The sequence below is a fragment of the Ptychodera flava genome, chromosome 17 (genome assembly GCF_041260155.1).
Source record: "Ptychodera flava strain L36383 chromosome 17, AS_Pfla_20210202, whole genome shotgun sequence".
In the NCBI taxonomy this organism is placed as follows: Eukaryota; Metazoa; Hemichordata; class Enteropneusta; family Ptychoderidae; genus Ptychodera; species Ptychodera flava.
In genome coordinates, this window is record NC_091944.1 from 1,639,069 (window position 1) to 1,654,353 (window position 15,285).

A 15,285-nucleotide genomic window follows, 5' to 3' on the forward strand; every position below is an offset into this window, starting at 1 on the left:
AGTATGGCGTGTAATCCATGCCAAAATTAACACCTGCATTTTGAGCCAACCTTCATTCATCTCTCGCCCAATTCGACCCAACTGTGGCCACCTTCATTCAACTCTCGCCCAATTCGACCCAACTGTGGCCACCTTCATTCAACTCTCGTCCAATTCGACCCAACTGTGGCCAACTTCATTCAACTCTCGCCCATTCGACCAAACTCTCGCCCAATTCGACCCAACTGTGGCCAACATCATTCAACTATCGCCCAATTCCATCCACCTGTGGCCAAACTTCATTCAACTCTCGCCAATTTTGCCTGTAATCCATACCAAAATTAACACCTTACATTTTGAGCCAACCTTCATTCAACTCTCGCCAAATTCTATCCAATATTGTCGCCAACCTATCCAACTTTCACGAAACTCAATGCGACTCCTGAAATGCATTCGCTTTGTGCCGCGACTCGTTGAATCATGCTCTCTAGATTACCTTACGTAAAAAACGTATTTCGTGAATGAATAAATCTAATAACGTAAAACATGCAGGATTCTTGACTACCGACCATGGATGCTATTTTTCAAGTTGCGTAGTCGGATGGTCAGATCTGTTGGGTGGTGAAATCTCCAATATACATCGGATATTTACCCACGATTTGACAAATTATCGTCTAGTATCATAGTTTAAGTCCGAAATCACCGATATTTATCGGCCCTACAAGTCACAGACAGTCAGACAGCCAAGCGCTCATTAGCATATATAGACAATTTGTGTGGCATGTACCATTCTTTTGACATACATGTGGTTCAGGGCACGTGCAAAATAATATAACAATAATTTTGGATACACTTGCAATTCAATTCATTCATTTGGTTGCATTATTGTTGAGTTCGCGCTGAACAAAGATTGAATTTGGAAGGGATGTCATGCCGGGGATGGTGGTAGCGTATGCGTGATTTCATAGTGATGTAATTACCAACCGTAATCATGCTAATAAAGAATGAGGCTTGGTCGGATTTTCATACATCCAAACTTTCGTTCGGAGTTGGAGGGGGGGACGGCCAAGCGTAATTATTTGCATTTACCGTGCGCATGTTTTTTTTATAATCCATTGCCCTTAGAGAGTAGAATTTTCTGACAAGTCGAATGTGATGAATGTAACCATTATGGGATATAGGGTCAAAGTGTAAAGTGTTCCTGGTGATACCAGCCTTTAAACAAATATATAAACTTTTCCTGAAAAATCCTTTCAAAAACAAAATCTGTAAACCATTGTCTTTCCAAAATCAGGGTCACCATGCAAATGTTCTTCCTAGGAGAGAAATCATGTTACATTTATGGGTATTTGAAATTCATATAGAGTTATCTTTTTATTATGCCTATGGAAAAAAGGTTTCCAATTTCACAAAAATAAGGCAGTGAAAACTTCATTTACACTGAACTGCAGGTAAGAATGGACAGTGAAATCGATCTAAATGTTATCAGTATCACACTTGTGTAATTGGTTGATAAATGTATTTGAAAACTTGCCTCAAAAGTTGCACTGATTTTTAACTGTGGGTGAAAATCAAAGAGCCTTTATGGACCCATAATAAACACACATCCAGAAAGTTAACTTTGCAGTGCACTTCACATACACAGAATCATATTACATTCCTTATATACCACCGCTCTGAGTTACATTGAATCACAGCCGAGTCAGAGTTTAATTGTCATTAGACTCTGGTTGCATTTGCATAGTATGAAGTTCTTTGGCAAAAAATCATGATCCATGGGAAAAGAGGTGTACGTACGCCAGAAGCTATATAGAGAGTTGTCGAAATGCACGGGGATGGAAACTCAGGAAATCTCAACCCTATACACACAGACACTAATCAGTTCCCGTTGGCAGACAGGTTTCGTTGCTCTATCAACAACTACAGTGGAAGTCTATTGTGGAACAACACATCATCCGTCTGTTGTTTGCCGCAGCCGATCCTGTAGTAAATGTTGAAACAACTTTGCAAACCAATTACACAAGTGTGATGGCATTTAGATCAATTTCCATTCTTATCTGCAAAATATAGTAATCCACTATCTTTGACAAGTTAAGCAGCATACAAGCAAAGTATTGTGAAATTTTTCTTTCCAAGAGGTGCTATCTGTGATCTTTCGAATAGTCATGAATTTTCTTCCTTCCCTACAAATAATAATCAAATTCCTCTTCAAATTACCAACCTTCCTAGTATGAAAATCTTTTCTTTTTACATATCTGAAACAGGAACTTTTATCTGAGGTTTGGAAACAAGAGCCGCCTATGATCCAAGCACCCAAGAATTCATCATAAATTCTCCAACATTGACTTCAACAAAATGGTGGCCAGGATATTGTAAGTAATGATCAGATTAATGAATTAGCAATTCAAATGTCAATTTTACGCTTCCACATAGACAGGATGAACTAGAGGAAGTGCTTTTCTACAAAAAAGCATGCATCATTTTGCAATAGGTATTCTACAGTAAAAGAAAGCCAGCCGTGCAGAATGTGCTGTCGTGACACTTGTAATTGTTGCAAATTATTGTGCCTTCTAACGGACGATCTAATAAACAAATTAATATGAAAGCTTGGCGCCGCATTATTTCTCCTATTTGACAGTGACAGAGTAATTACATGTAGAAGTGGTCAAGGTGCTTTTAGGTCACATTTGGTATATGAATATATACCAAAGAGAGCTTATATGTGGTAAGTCAACGATGTCTCTATGTGCACGTATGTATACATAAGTATGTGTGGATGTGCATGTCTGTGCACTTCAAAAACTCAAATACCACAGCATCTACCATCTTAGTATTTCGGTGTACCCAGGAGTCGAAATGTGAATTTGTTCAAATGGAGATATCAAATGTTCAAATTTTGGTGTTTGTATTTTGGGGGCAAATTTCCCCACTTTTGGTCAAAGAAACATTTTCTCCCAAAGTTCGGGATTGATTGCATTGAACTTGATATACATTGTCCTTAGGTTGACCTCTATCAGATTTCTTCACATTCATCCGAAATTCTTATATTTGTGGTTTTAGGGCAATTTTTCACATTTGAGGTAAAACATCAATTTCTCTGAATTCACTATTTTGATATTTCTGTAACTTGATATGCAGGTACCTAGGGGTATTCTCAGACGAGTGTCGTCAAATTGGGGGCAAAAGTTTCTTATTCATATTTTTTATGCCATTTTCCCGTTTTGGTCAAATCATTTTCTCTAAAATTGCGTGTCTGATTGCATTTTATGCATGTTCATAGGGCCTAACTTGGTTGAGTATCTTCAAATGTGACTGAACATGCAATGTTGTATTTGTATGACAATTTCTTCCATTTTTGATCCAAAAATGCCAACTATCTCATTCTTAATTTTTTCTGGTCGAATTGTAAAAACTTGGGAACCACTGCTAATTTCACCTTTGTATTTGATTTGTGGGTGCATGTTAAACGGTAAAACGGAATAATTGTGTAAATGAAGTTATCGTGGACAAAAAGTATGCTCATGAAAAATAATGAACAGCAAAAGTATACACTTTGTGAAAATGTCAGAATCTTTAGTCGGAATTTTACTCGTTGGTGATATTTTTACAGAAACACAACCAATTTAAAACTCCAAACCAATAATAAGTTGTTTATTTACATGTTACTGCTTGATGAATTACAAATATTGCTTACATTAATCCAATGCAATACAGTATCAGAAGTAAATCTTTACTGTGGTGTGGTGTGTTATGGTAGATTGTATCACTAATTTCGATGTACCAGGCTGCATGGTATGTTTATGTGTGTGTCTGTGTCCATTGCAACAGTTGTCAACCATTACACACTTTTCCTTGGTATTTGATGGACTATGCATCAAAATGTATTCAAATGTACTTGACATTATGATTATTAAAAGCTGAGGCCCAGGTGTTATTACAGGAGACATTGGACCTAAATTGGGTATAAACAGCACTGATAATGTTTTTTGTAGATTTGACAACGTGAGGATTCCAAGAGAAAATCTACTATCAAAATACTCAAAGGTAACTTTACAATACATCATGACCTTTTTCACCTTTAGAGTTTATCCTTTGGAAATAATTAAGTGTTAATTGCCTTGAGAGATTCTCTTCCCATTTTTCTCAGTGACCATGGATGTTGCTCCTGTACAATTGCAATGCGGGTACCTTGGTATTTAGTGATAGAAGAAATATCTTTACCATCATTTTATTAACAAAGGCTGTATTGTAGCAAGCCAATTCTGCAGTCTGTCAAGCTAGTCTTACCTTATAGTTTTATAGTCGTGCAGTCTAGTTTGTCAGTCCTGCAGTCCACTTTGCCTTGTTAGTCACGTATGCTAATCTTGCATTCTAGTTTGATAGTCCTGCAGTTGAGTTTGCTGGTCTTGCTGTGTAGTTTAGCAGTCGTATGGTGTAGTTTGGCAGTCAAGCCTACCTCTTTATCATGCAACTGTGCTTAGTCTATTTAACCTGTAGGATGGCAAATCGGCAGTCAAAGTAAATCAGGTTCGCAATCCCAGAGCTTGGACCTCTCCATTTGATTATTGTTCTGTTCTTTACATTTTACTAGTTTCGTTTTTGCCTTTTCTTTTCAGATTGATCCAGATGGGACGTACCATCCACCAATTAGTGATAAGATTGTCTACGCAGGGATGATGTTGTCAAGAGTAAGACTAGTTTGTTTTCTGCTGAGTCCCTGGCGGCTGGCTGCACTATTGCAATAAGATATAGTGCTATAAGAAGACAAACAGAGTTAATACCAAGGTACGTTAACTAAATATGCACTTTCTCCACCATTTTCATCTGTTGACATACAATTGTACCATGGAAAATACTATACTATACCAATTTTGTCGGTGACAAAGTCATACTAATAAAAATAACTTTGTGATTATATGATATATTCTATGGATAGGCTGTAGGGTAAAATAATAACAAAAAATGCTAATAATTAATATAGTAATACAAACTAAATAAAAGATCAGACAGGGAAGAGGAAAACAGTAATTGACAATATACTGATGTGGTTCATTTGTTTTGCTTTTAAATGATTTGCGATAAATATTTCAAGTTTTAGCATATTTTTAGACATTTTAGTCACAGCAATCCTTCTAGAATTTTGGCTTGATATTTTTGCTTCCTTTGCTTTCTTGGCTTCTGTCATTCTCATTTCTTTACTTATGTCCTGTTGATATAATAATTTATATCTTACTTTTACTGTGTTTTGTTATTTGGTGGTTTCTACTATGAAATCAAAAATGTTATTTCACACAGCGCACAAACATTGATATGCATTTTCAATAGATTCGTGACACAAAGATATATTAATACATAAATTGCTTATGCTAAATTACGTCAAGAACATATTAATATGAATTACTTATTGTATGAATAATTCTAATAGCTCTTTTAATGTAGTAATTGAGTTAAATCAGCCTCTCATTTGCTTGCTTTGAAATGTTATCACAGCATTGACTTCAATATAATGTAGAATGAATTAGGAAACATTCTCTTAAATTTTAAAGTACTTTTCTCGTCTACCACTTTATGTAGGCTTTTATTGAAGCTTGTGAAGTAAATAAAGTGTTCATCTCTTAGTTTTTTGAAAAACTAAAATTTAGTTTTTCTCTATTGACCAGTTCCTATACAGAACAGCAAAAGGGATTGCAGCCATTTTGAATTACAAAGATCAGTAGTACTAAAATTTGGATGGTGACCCCAATTTTCATTATTTATTTTGAAAGGGGGTGTTTAAAGGTTTACGTAAAGTTTGAGCTGAAGTGTAAGACCCATAGTCCAAGGTGTGTACCTCTTTAAGGATTCATGAATCGCACAAATAAGTTTGTTTGTTGATAGGACTTTTTGAAGTTTGTAATTGTAGTAGACTACAGAAATGGGGCTTGTACTGGTATTTGTGATCAAATCATGATGATATAGAGAAAAAAACTTAGATTTTCTCTTACATTATATTGCCACACAAAATTGTTCACCTGTTGTTGACAAGTTCGACTATTCAACTTTATTTTCCCTTCCCCACAGTGGTGAGGAACCACAGATTATAGACTACCAATCCCAGCAGTTGAAACTGTTTCCACAAATGGCGGAAGCATATGCATTCAGATTTGCTGCTCACAATATTCGCACACGATATGATCACATTCAAAGTGATATTCGGGCTAGTGATATCTCTGGCTTGCAGGAGGTGAGTCAGATGATTGTTATATATAAAATGTGGACACCATATTCATGCATGTAAGGTACCCCTTGATTACATATTTTAGCCATACAACGTAACACCAGCACGGAACTTTGACAAGAATTGAGAGGGAAGGGAGGCAATATCATGTTAAAGTTACATTGAAGCAACAACAGAACTGCAGTATTGTTTTTTGTCAGTTGAGCACACCACAAACATTTCCTAATTGTACCTAAAATGACAGTTAACTCTCAGCATTCCCTCAGTCCATGCATGTGATTTGGTTTCATACAGTCTCAAGAGGGCTCACAAACATCTCAATGTTGCAAAGTGATGTTATCAGACATATAGAGGGAAATTATTGGCAAGTTAAGTAAAACAGTTTTGCCAGATCTCTATTCTTCTGAAAAGTTCTTGAATCTCCAAGCCCCTTGGAAAATCCTGGAAAAGTCCTTGAATCCTGGAAGGTCCTCTAAAATAATCCCTCAAAATTTCAACAATGGCAAAATGATCAGTTGTGATATTATGAGAATGATGCGTAAAACATATAAAATGATATATGGGAGATATCTGGAAAATTGTATTGTGGACTTAAATGAAAACTTCATGATTGCAGATAATGTTTTGATTTAAGTTACTTTGGTTTCCAATGTTCATGTTCCCAAAATTAAATTTACACACACGAAATTGTTATTTTCTTGAAATGTTACACTCAATCGAAATCTGTAGTATAGACAAGTGACTTCATTCCGTTGAGTTTGTTGTCATTAATGATTGAAATCATAATTTTTGAAACAATTTTAGCTGTTAGGTCGCCATGTTTGAAAAATATTGCGACGCTGGCAGTGATTAAAATGTTCTGTAAAAATACTTCATCAGATAAAGTTTCTCAATTTATTTTTCCAAAGCTACATGGCCTGTCAGCTGGTATGAAGGCATATCAACTGGCAACAAACTGGGGTTTGGAAGTGTTGCGTTTATCATGCGGTGGCCATGGTTACTCCCAGGCCAGTGGTTTTTCCGCTCTATATGGCACATTTACTGGAGGAGTGACTGCTGAAGGAGAATACAGTGTACTAATGCTGCAAACTGCCAGGTGAGATTGAAATTTATGACAGTTTTAGTGAGCAATACTGGTCAATTCAAAGCTGTTATGGGCATTTTCAAAATGGCTCTTCCATGGTAATAGTAAACAATACAGCAATATGTTACTATATGGCAGAAAAAGGTAGTGAAATCGGCGATTTTTTTTAAAATAATTAAAACTAAGTCCAGGGGAGTTTGCAAAACAATGTAAAGATTACAGTACTTAGCTTAGCTGAGATGGCACAAACCCCTTAATTACAGGGAGTTGAGTACAGACAGACAATGAGTGAGGAAATGAGTCCGTCTCTGGCTACAGGCCTGGTGTAGATCTGAACATAGCAGAGTTCATAGAACAAATCAAGTGTGAAGATCTGGAATGTAATCTGAAATAGTCTGCTTAATATCTGTACTGTGCTGTATTTATACTGAAAATAAAAGATATCATGAAGTATGGGAAATTAAATTTATTATCTGAAGGCAAGTGGAAAAGTAACCAAAGTTTTATGAAGCAAAACTAGACGTGGCAGGGACCAACAACATGTCTGTTCATAAACTAAAAACAGCATCTTATTATATAATTCCAGCCTGAATCACTTTATATTTTTGCCATGCAAGTTTGTTTTTTGATCTCCAATTCATATTACTTTGGATATTAGACCATTCACACTCGGCCACCAACAACATACTTTATAGAAATATTTAGCAACGATGATGGCACTTTTTGTTTTGATGACATTTAATTGATGTGTGGCCCTGAAATGTTGTGATTACAAAAGCTGCATGTACATGTACACTGAAGAAAAAACTGTCTCAGATATGACAGTCCCTCTATAGGTTTAAGATACACTTATTTTATATGATATACATGTACAAACTAGACCACATGGAGATTGCCATCAGAACTGATAGGTTGCGCCTAATTTTAGGGTAATATTAACCAAGGGTAATGACTCACAAATTTAGGTGCGTACTCAAACAATACTCATTGATGAACTTTGCATAAATTAATCCATGTAGCGAGGAAATAAATCATTAGAAATGGTAGAGAGAAACTTTTGTCAGAACTAATGATTTTTCCACCCACTCATTCTCAGGTATCTTGTAAAGTGTGTTGCAAAGGCCACATCTGGTGAGAAATTACCACATTCCATTGCCTACCTGACAGCCAAACCAGAATTCCAGTGTCCTGCAAAATCTGAAAATGATATACTGGATCTGGAGGTCTTGTGAATGTCTACAGACACAGGGCTTACAGGTGAGGATTTCAAAGCAATGTAGTTCTACTTTGATTGCTTAAGTAATGCATTAACCTGCTTTGTTTAAGGAAGATGTAATTTCTTATTAATATTCACAATATTATAACAGAATAGTTGATGTTACTGGAAGACCTTAATGCAGCCGAGAAATTTTGTAATTGTCAATATTATCCATGTAAGCCTGGAGTTACGAAGTATGCATCTCACAAATAACCTCTCCACTTTCTCATCATGTTCAGTTTCAACCATTCAGTACAAGGATACAAGTTATGTTCATCACTTTCTTGATAGAAAAACATGTGAACTACACTGTGGCTGTGAAAATCAATGAATGGAAAGCAGGAACCAATGTATGAGTTTTGGTTGAGTGAACTGATTTAGTTTATATCTCAAATATTACTTTCTGAATTAACATCCTAAATTCAAAATCTACACAGATTGCCATGAACAGCAGAATTTTCCTTTGATTTTGAAACATATGAAGTCATGCATTTAGTGTGTTCTTTGTTTAAGGTCGTAAATATACGGATGTCAAAATTGCAAGATAAAACTGTACCTTAAATTTTCCTCACCCCATCTCTTACCAAATCAAGAATAAAAATTAGGGATCACAGTGCAAAGTTTTGTACCAGAGGAACAAATTACCGATTTTACCTGCACTTGAAATTTTGCCATTTATATGTTAACCCTATGGGGAAAATACATTTTCGGATGTTGAAAATTTGCTTAATCCAAAAGCTTTAAAATGAGTCCCCATAATTGGAAGACAAGAAAAGTGTTGAAAAATCTGAGAGTAATAATGTATCTGTCCCAGAGGCACATTCCACTTTAAAGATCTGCAGAAATTTAGCATCGAGAGGAGAACTACTGGATTGTAGCAACTTCACATACCTCGATCTTAATACATGCAGATGATATATGTAGTATACTTTATCAATTTTCTTACAGGCTCGTCAATGAAGCAGCCAGACAGCTTCATCATGGTATACAGGCTGGTAAGCCACAGCATGAAGCATGGAATGATTCTCATGTGTATCTTATTAAGGCAGCTGATGTAAGTTTTTTGAAGGATTGAATGAAAGCATACAATAATTAGATTTTTTAGAATTTTTTAATGCAGGAGTGATCTGTAATGCAAGCAATACATTATACACTTCCGGTAGGGACAGCAAGAATAAATTAAGAGAACAAAATTCGCATGCATAGTCAAGGGTGTTTGTTCAGTACGATCACCGCATGAGAGTGCTCCCCGGTCAGTCATGAGTATGGTGACATAGACGTCATAGAGTACCAGGGGGTCAGGGTGCAAAGGGTTAACACTTCCACATGTGTTATAGAAAAGTTTGCAAGAAGATGAGCCAGGTGTAAACAACTGATATGCTAATGAACCGAGTAGTTTTTCTGACTCCCACTCTTTTTTGAATAATGTAGGATCGTAGCCAATATTTCCTGTCAAATTCAAAGAGAACACAAACTAGTTTCTTGTATCACTTTTTGAAATTCTGAGGTATTGTCTGTTGAACTGAGATGTTCACTTTTTAGACTACACACTTTTGATGTTTACATCATTACAACTGCACATCTACAAGATATAAGTGTGGATGGTATTGATGGCATAAGGTTGCATATTATTAATTAATTCACCATTTAGTACCCAACAACATATCATCTCTCTGATAGGATGGCTACATGTCTGGGGAGCTGACTTTCATGGTAACAAACCAAGTGGCTGCATTGCTTGCAGTGATTCGTCCCAATGCTGTTGCCTTGGTAGATGCCTTTGATATTCCGGATGAGATGTTAGGATCCATACTTGGTAGATATGATGGGAATGTCTATGAGAACTTGTATAATTGGGCCAAGGAGTCACCACTCAATCAAACGGAGGTAAGAGAATTAAGGGACACATTTCTTGACAGTTAATATTGCATGTCCACATACATTTTTTCATAGCTTTGTACACCAAATGTCATAGAAATTCAGACCCTTAGAGAAGAACCAGAGGGATCAACTTATCTCTTCATAAACGAAGACAATAATAACAAATAGTTGATGAGGGATGACTGATTTAAGTTTAAAATATTTAGAGGAGTAGAGGAAATGAGAACCCTAGAAGATTGCCAGAGATAGATAATGTTAAAAGAAATGTTATCATTAGGGGCCCAAGCCTTGCGGCTTGGGCCCCTATTGGATTTACTGGAGTTCAATATTCTTCTTCTTCTTCCGCTTCTTCTTCCTCTTCTTCCGCCGCTTTTTTGCCGCTCTTGATCTCAGGAACCGCTTAACGTTAACTTCTCAAACTTACAGGGCTAATAGGTACTAATGGGTACTAGTGCATGTTTTCCTTAAAATTTTGATTGGTCACGTGACCTGGCGGCCATATTGGATTTTCCAAAAACCTAAAAATGCCTTTTTCTGCTGACCTAGGGGTCTAGTCAGTTTGAAATTTTTAACATAGCAAGCATGACCTAAGGCCTTGAAAATTTGCTAATAAAATCGCGTGCGGTCACGTGACCTTGGCCGCCATATTGGATTTTAAGAAAATCGTAATTTAATCTTTAAAAATCTTCTTCTCCAGAACCAACACACGGATTCGACTGAAATTTTATATGTAACATCTTAAGTGTGATCTCTTGCAAGTTTGCGAAAGGCGTTTTGATCGGTCATATAAGTTTGGCCGCCATATTGGATTTTGCGAAAATCGTGATTTATTCTTTAAAAATCTTCTTCTCCAGAACCAACACACCGATTCAACTGAATTTTGATATGTAACATCTTAAGTGTGATCTTTTTCAAGTTTGCAAAAGGCGTTTGGATCGGTAACATGGTTTGGCCGCCATATTGGATTTTGCGAAAATCATGATTTAATCTTTAAAAATCTTCTACTCCAGAACCAACAAACAGATTGAGTTGAAATTTTATGTGTTACATCTTTAGTGTGATCTCTTTCAAGTTTGCGAAAGGCGTTTTGATCGGTCACGTGGTTTGGCCGCCATATTGGATTTTGAGAAAATCGTGATTTAATCTTTAAAAATCTTCTACTCAAGAACCAACACACCGATTCGACTGAAATTTGACATGTAGTATCTTAAGTGTGGACTCTTTCAAGTTTGCGAATGGCGTTTCGATCGATCACTTGGTTTGGCCGCCATATTGGATTTTGAGAAAATCGTGATTTAATCTTTAAAAATCTTCTACTCAAGAACCAACACACCGATTCGACTGAAATTTCACATGTAACATCGTAAGTGTGATTTCCTTCAAGTTTGCGAAAGGCGTTTTGATCGGTCACGTGGTTTGGCCGCCATATTGGATTTTGAGAAAATCGTGATTTAATCTTTAAAAATCTTCTTCTCTGGAACCAACACACCGATTCGACTGAAATTTGACATGTAGTATCTTAAGTGTGGACTCTTTCAAGTTTGCGAACGGCGTTTCGATCGATCACTTGGTTTGGCCGCCATATTGGATTTTGAGAAAATCGTGATTTAATCTTTAAACATCTTCTTCTCCACAACCAACACACCGATTGAGCTAAAATTTTATGTGTAACATCTTAAGTGTGATTTCTTTCAAGTTTGCGAAAGACGTTTTGATCGGTCACGTGGTTTGGCCGCCATATTGGATTTTCCGTAAAATATTAAATTCCAAGTTAAACGTACAGTAACTATTAGATGATGTTCAAAATCCTACTTTTTCAAGCTCGAATTTTGCACATAATATCATTAGTGCAAGATTCTTCAACCATATTAACCGCTTGGGCCCCGCCAACGCTGCTTGCAGCTTTAATTTATTTATTTATCCATTTATTTGTTGATCTATATACCTGTTTCTTTTTATCTTTTTTAACATACTCCAACCAATTGGTACAAGCATATCATATTGAACTTTTTGTTGTAATGCTTACGATATCAACTTCTAATTGTATTTACATTTTTATTTATTACACAGGTACATCATTCCTACTCTAAATATCTGAAGGCATTACTGAAGGCAAATCCTGTGGATGCAAAGTTGTGAAATATCAGAAGAAGATTAACAACACTTTGGCATGGCTTTGAACTTGGCTTTGATTTTATGGGCTACTTGATTACAGAAAATGAGCTCAACATTTGCTATAGAGGGCTTCAACCCTGTAGAAATCTTCTCTATCATTGAAAGTTTAAAAAGTGTAAACATACAGTAACAGGGAAGGGTATGATCATCTGTTAATGTGTGATAAATGTAAGAAGGAGCTTACGATCTGTAACCCTACTTCCCTCATTTCATAGATAAGTAAAAGCATAGATCCTGAAAATTGCTGCTCCTGTAATTACTGAGTCTCTTCTACATTTATTTAATATCAGTTTTTTCGGTCTGTTTTTCCAAACGCCTTTAAATGTGTTATAATGATTCCATTGTACAAAGGACCAGGAAGTATCAATGACTTTGCGAATTATCGTCCTGTTTCTATCTTACCTGCTCTTTCGAAAATACTTGAGAAACATGTTCACATTGCTCTGTATGATTACTTGTCATGTAATAATTTGCTGTTAGATAACCAGTCTGGTTTTAGAAAAAAAACGTCTCGTGCCAAACTGCTTTATTACGCCTTACAGATGATATTTTATATCATATGGATGACGGATACCTAAATGGCGTACTCTTACTTGACCTCTCAAAGGCTTTTGATGTAATCGACCACAGCATTCTTTTGAAGAAATTGTCTGTTTATCGTGTATGTGATGACGCTAACAGTAGGTTCAAATCTTATCTTTCCAATCGTCATTTAATTGTTAGCTACACGGGCGTTATGTCTGTGAGAGCTCTCGTTCAAGCAGGTGTTCCACAAGGCTCCATTTTAGGTCCACTGTTATTCACACTTTTTATTAATGATTTATCATTATCTGTAGATCCTTCTCGTTTACATATGTATGCAGACGATCAAACTTTGCTTGCACGTGGGAAAACCATAGATGATTTAAACAATACCATAAGTAATGATGCTGTACCTATTAAGAGCTGGATTTTTGCAAATTCTATGCCCCTCAATGTTAAGAAAACAAATAGCCTTTTGATTATAACTCCTTATAGGTTAAATCGTTTAAATGATCGTGATGTATCGTTATCTGTAGACATTCATCGATTTTCTATACCATATGTTTCATCTGCAAAGGTCTTAGGTGTAACTCTTGATGAAAGCTTATCTTGGAATGATCATGTAAATAGCATGTACGTACATCGTTGAGCAAAAGAATTGGTCTTTTACACAGGGTACGTTCCTTTATACCCATTGATTATCGTATCGTTTTATACTATGGTTTAATTCAAAGCACATTAGATTATTGTTGCGTAGTATGGGGTAACACGACTGAGAAAAATCTAGAGAAACTTTTCATACTGCTTGTACTTTTTTAATTGCCCTATGATTTTCCTTCTGTTAAATTGTTTTCTGTATTCAATTTTATGTCAGTAAGACAAAGGATGTATTATTTCCTTGCGATTTAAACATTTAATTGTGTGACAGGTAATGCTCCACAATATCTTTCAGATAATGTAATTTTCCGAAGTAGAATAATATTATACACGTTCTGTAGAAAAATGGATTTTTATATTCCCAAAGCAAATATATGTATGAGTCAAAGAAGTTTTAAATATCGATCATCGCAAGTCTGGAATTCTTTACCCGGTGTATTAAGACATGCTCCAAATATATCAAAGTTTAAGGTGAAAGTGAAACAATGCACAAAAGAAAATGTTCCTCTGTAATCATTGTTGTTCTTTCTATTGAGATTTTTGCTCTTTGTATTGATTTTCTGCTGTTTTTTACTGTATATTTGAGCCCCGATGAAAATTTCTCTTTGAGTAACTCGGTCGCTCAGTACAAGTGTAAATAAATGAAAATAGATCTTACAAAACAGAGGGACTGATGACTTCGTGTTTCTTTGATTCAATGTGGGTTATAATCCCAAAACGGAATGAATGTTAACACCTGGACAAGTCATGATAAGCAAGAGTTAAAGGAGAGTGTGAATATGCAAAGTAGGCAGTCGAACTGTCAACGTCAATTACTCAAATATGCATAGTTCAGTTCAGTTCAATTCGTAGGTCCAGCAGTTGTATTTCAGCTCATGAGGTCAAACTGGTTGGGTTTCCCTCACTTTCTTTAAAAAAATTATGGTGAGGCACAAACAAGGTAAAAACGTCTCACAGGACATTCCTGTTCTTTAAATCCTATATCTTACTGTCTACAAGACTTTTAACAATTCAGGGTCATCGTATAACACTGAACCTTGTCATTGAAAAAGGCATCAAGAAATTTGCGATCCAACCACAACACTACATTGACTTTCCAGTATTCTGCAACCTCCGCTTACGGTGAATGGGCTTTCTCTGTTGCAGGTCAAAAATTATGGAACTCTGTTCCTTTTAAAATCAGATCCTCTGTATCTGTTGGATCTTTTAAAACTCAGCTTAAAACCTTTCTTTTTACCGATTTTAATGTTTTTTAAATCTATTTATATAGGGCTTTTTTGTTAAAGTTTATTGTACGTGTATTTTACCTGGTATTGTAAAGTGCATAGAGACTTCATGTATAATGCGCTGATGAGAGCCGATTCATTAATATTGTCTGTTGACGTGCAGTTTGAAGCAGTGTGGCCTACAAAGCTATCTGCCTCTCTCAAATGTTAAATTCTGCAGATTTGTTTTGAATGATTATAGCCAAGAGGATAAGCTTCTTTATATCAATTTCAGCTTCAATTGGAT

General features: G+C 35.9%; 1 protein-coding gene across 1 annotated transcript; it reads left to right on the forward strand.

Moving 5' to 3' along the window:
* Positions 1–4,157: 4,157 nt before the first annotated feature.
* LOC139116580 (peroxisomal acyl-coenzyme A oxidase 1-like) lies at positions 4,158–14,431 on the forward strand. Its single transcript, XM_070679175.1, has 9 exons — positions 4,158–4,163; positions 4,596–4,667; positions 4,916–4,923; positions 6,040–6,202; positions 7,105–7,292; positions 8,377–8,508; positions 9,487–9,592; positions 10,219–10,425; positions 12,490–14,431. Exons 1-9 carry the CDS (start codon positions 4,158–4,160, stop codon positions 12,556–12,558), a joined length of 951 nt encoding a protein of 316 aa, XP_070535276.1. The 3' UTR covers positions 12,559–14,431.
* Positions 14,432–15,285: the final 854 nt, after the last annotated feature.

Excerpts from the sequence above, each read along its gene's own strand:
- LOC139116580 (XM_070679175.1), top strand. Across the intron at positions 6,203-7,104 it reads ATATCTCTGGCTTGCAGGAG|CTACATGGCCTGTCAGCTGG; the intron begins GTGAGTCAGATG and ends ATTTTTCCAAAG. Across the intron at positions 10,426-12,489 it reads CACCACTCAATCAAACGGAG|GTACATCATTCCTACTCTAA; the intron begins GTAAGAGAATTA and ends TTTATTACACAG.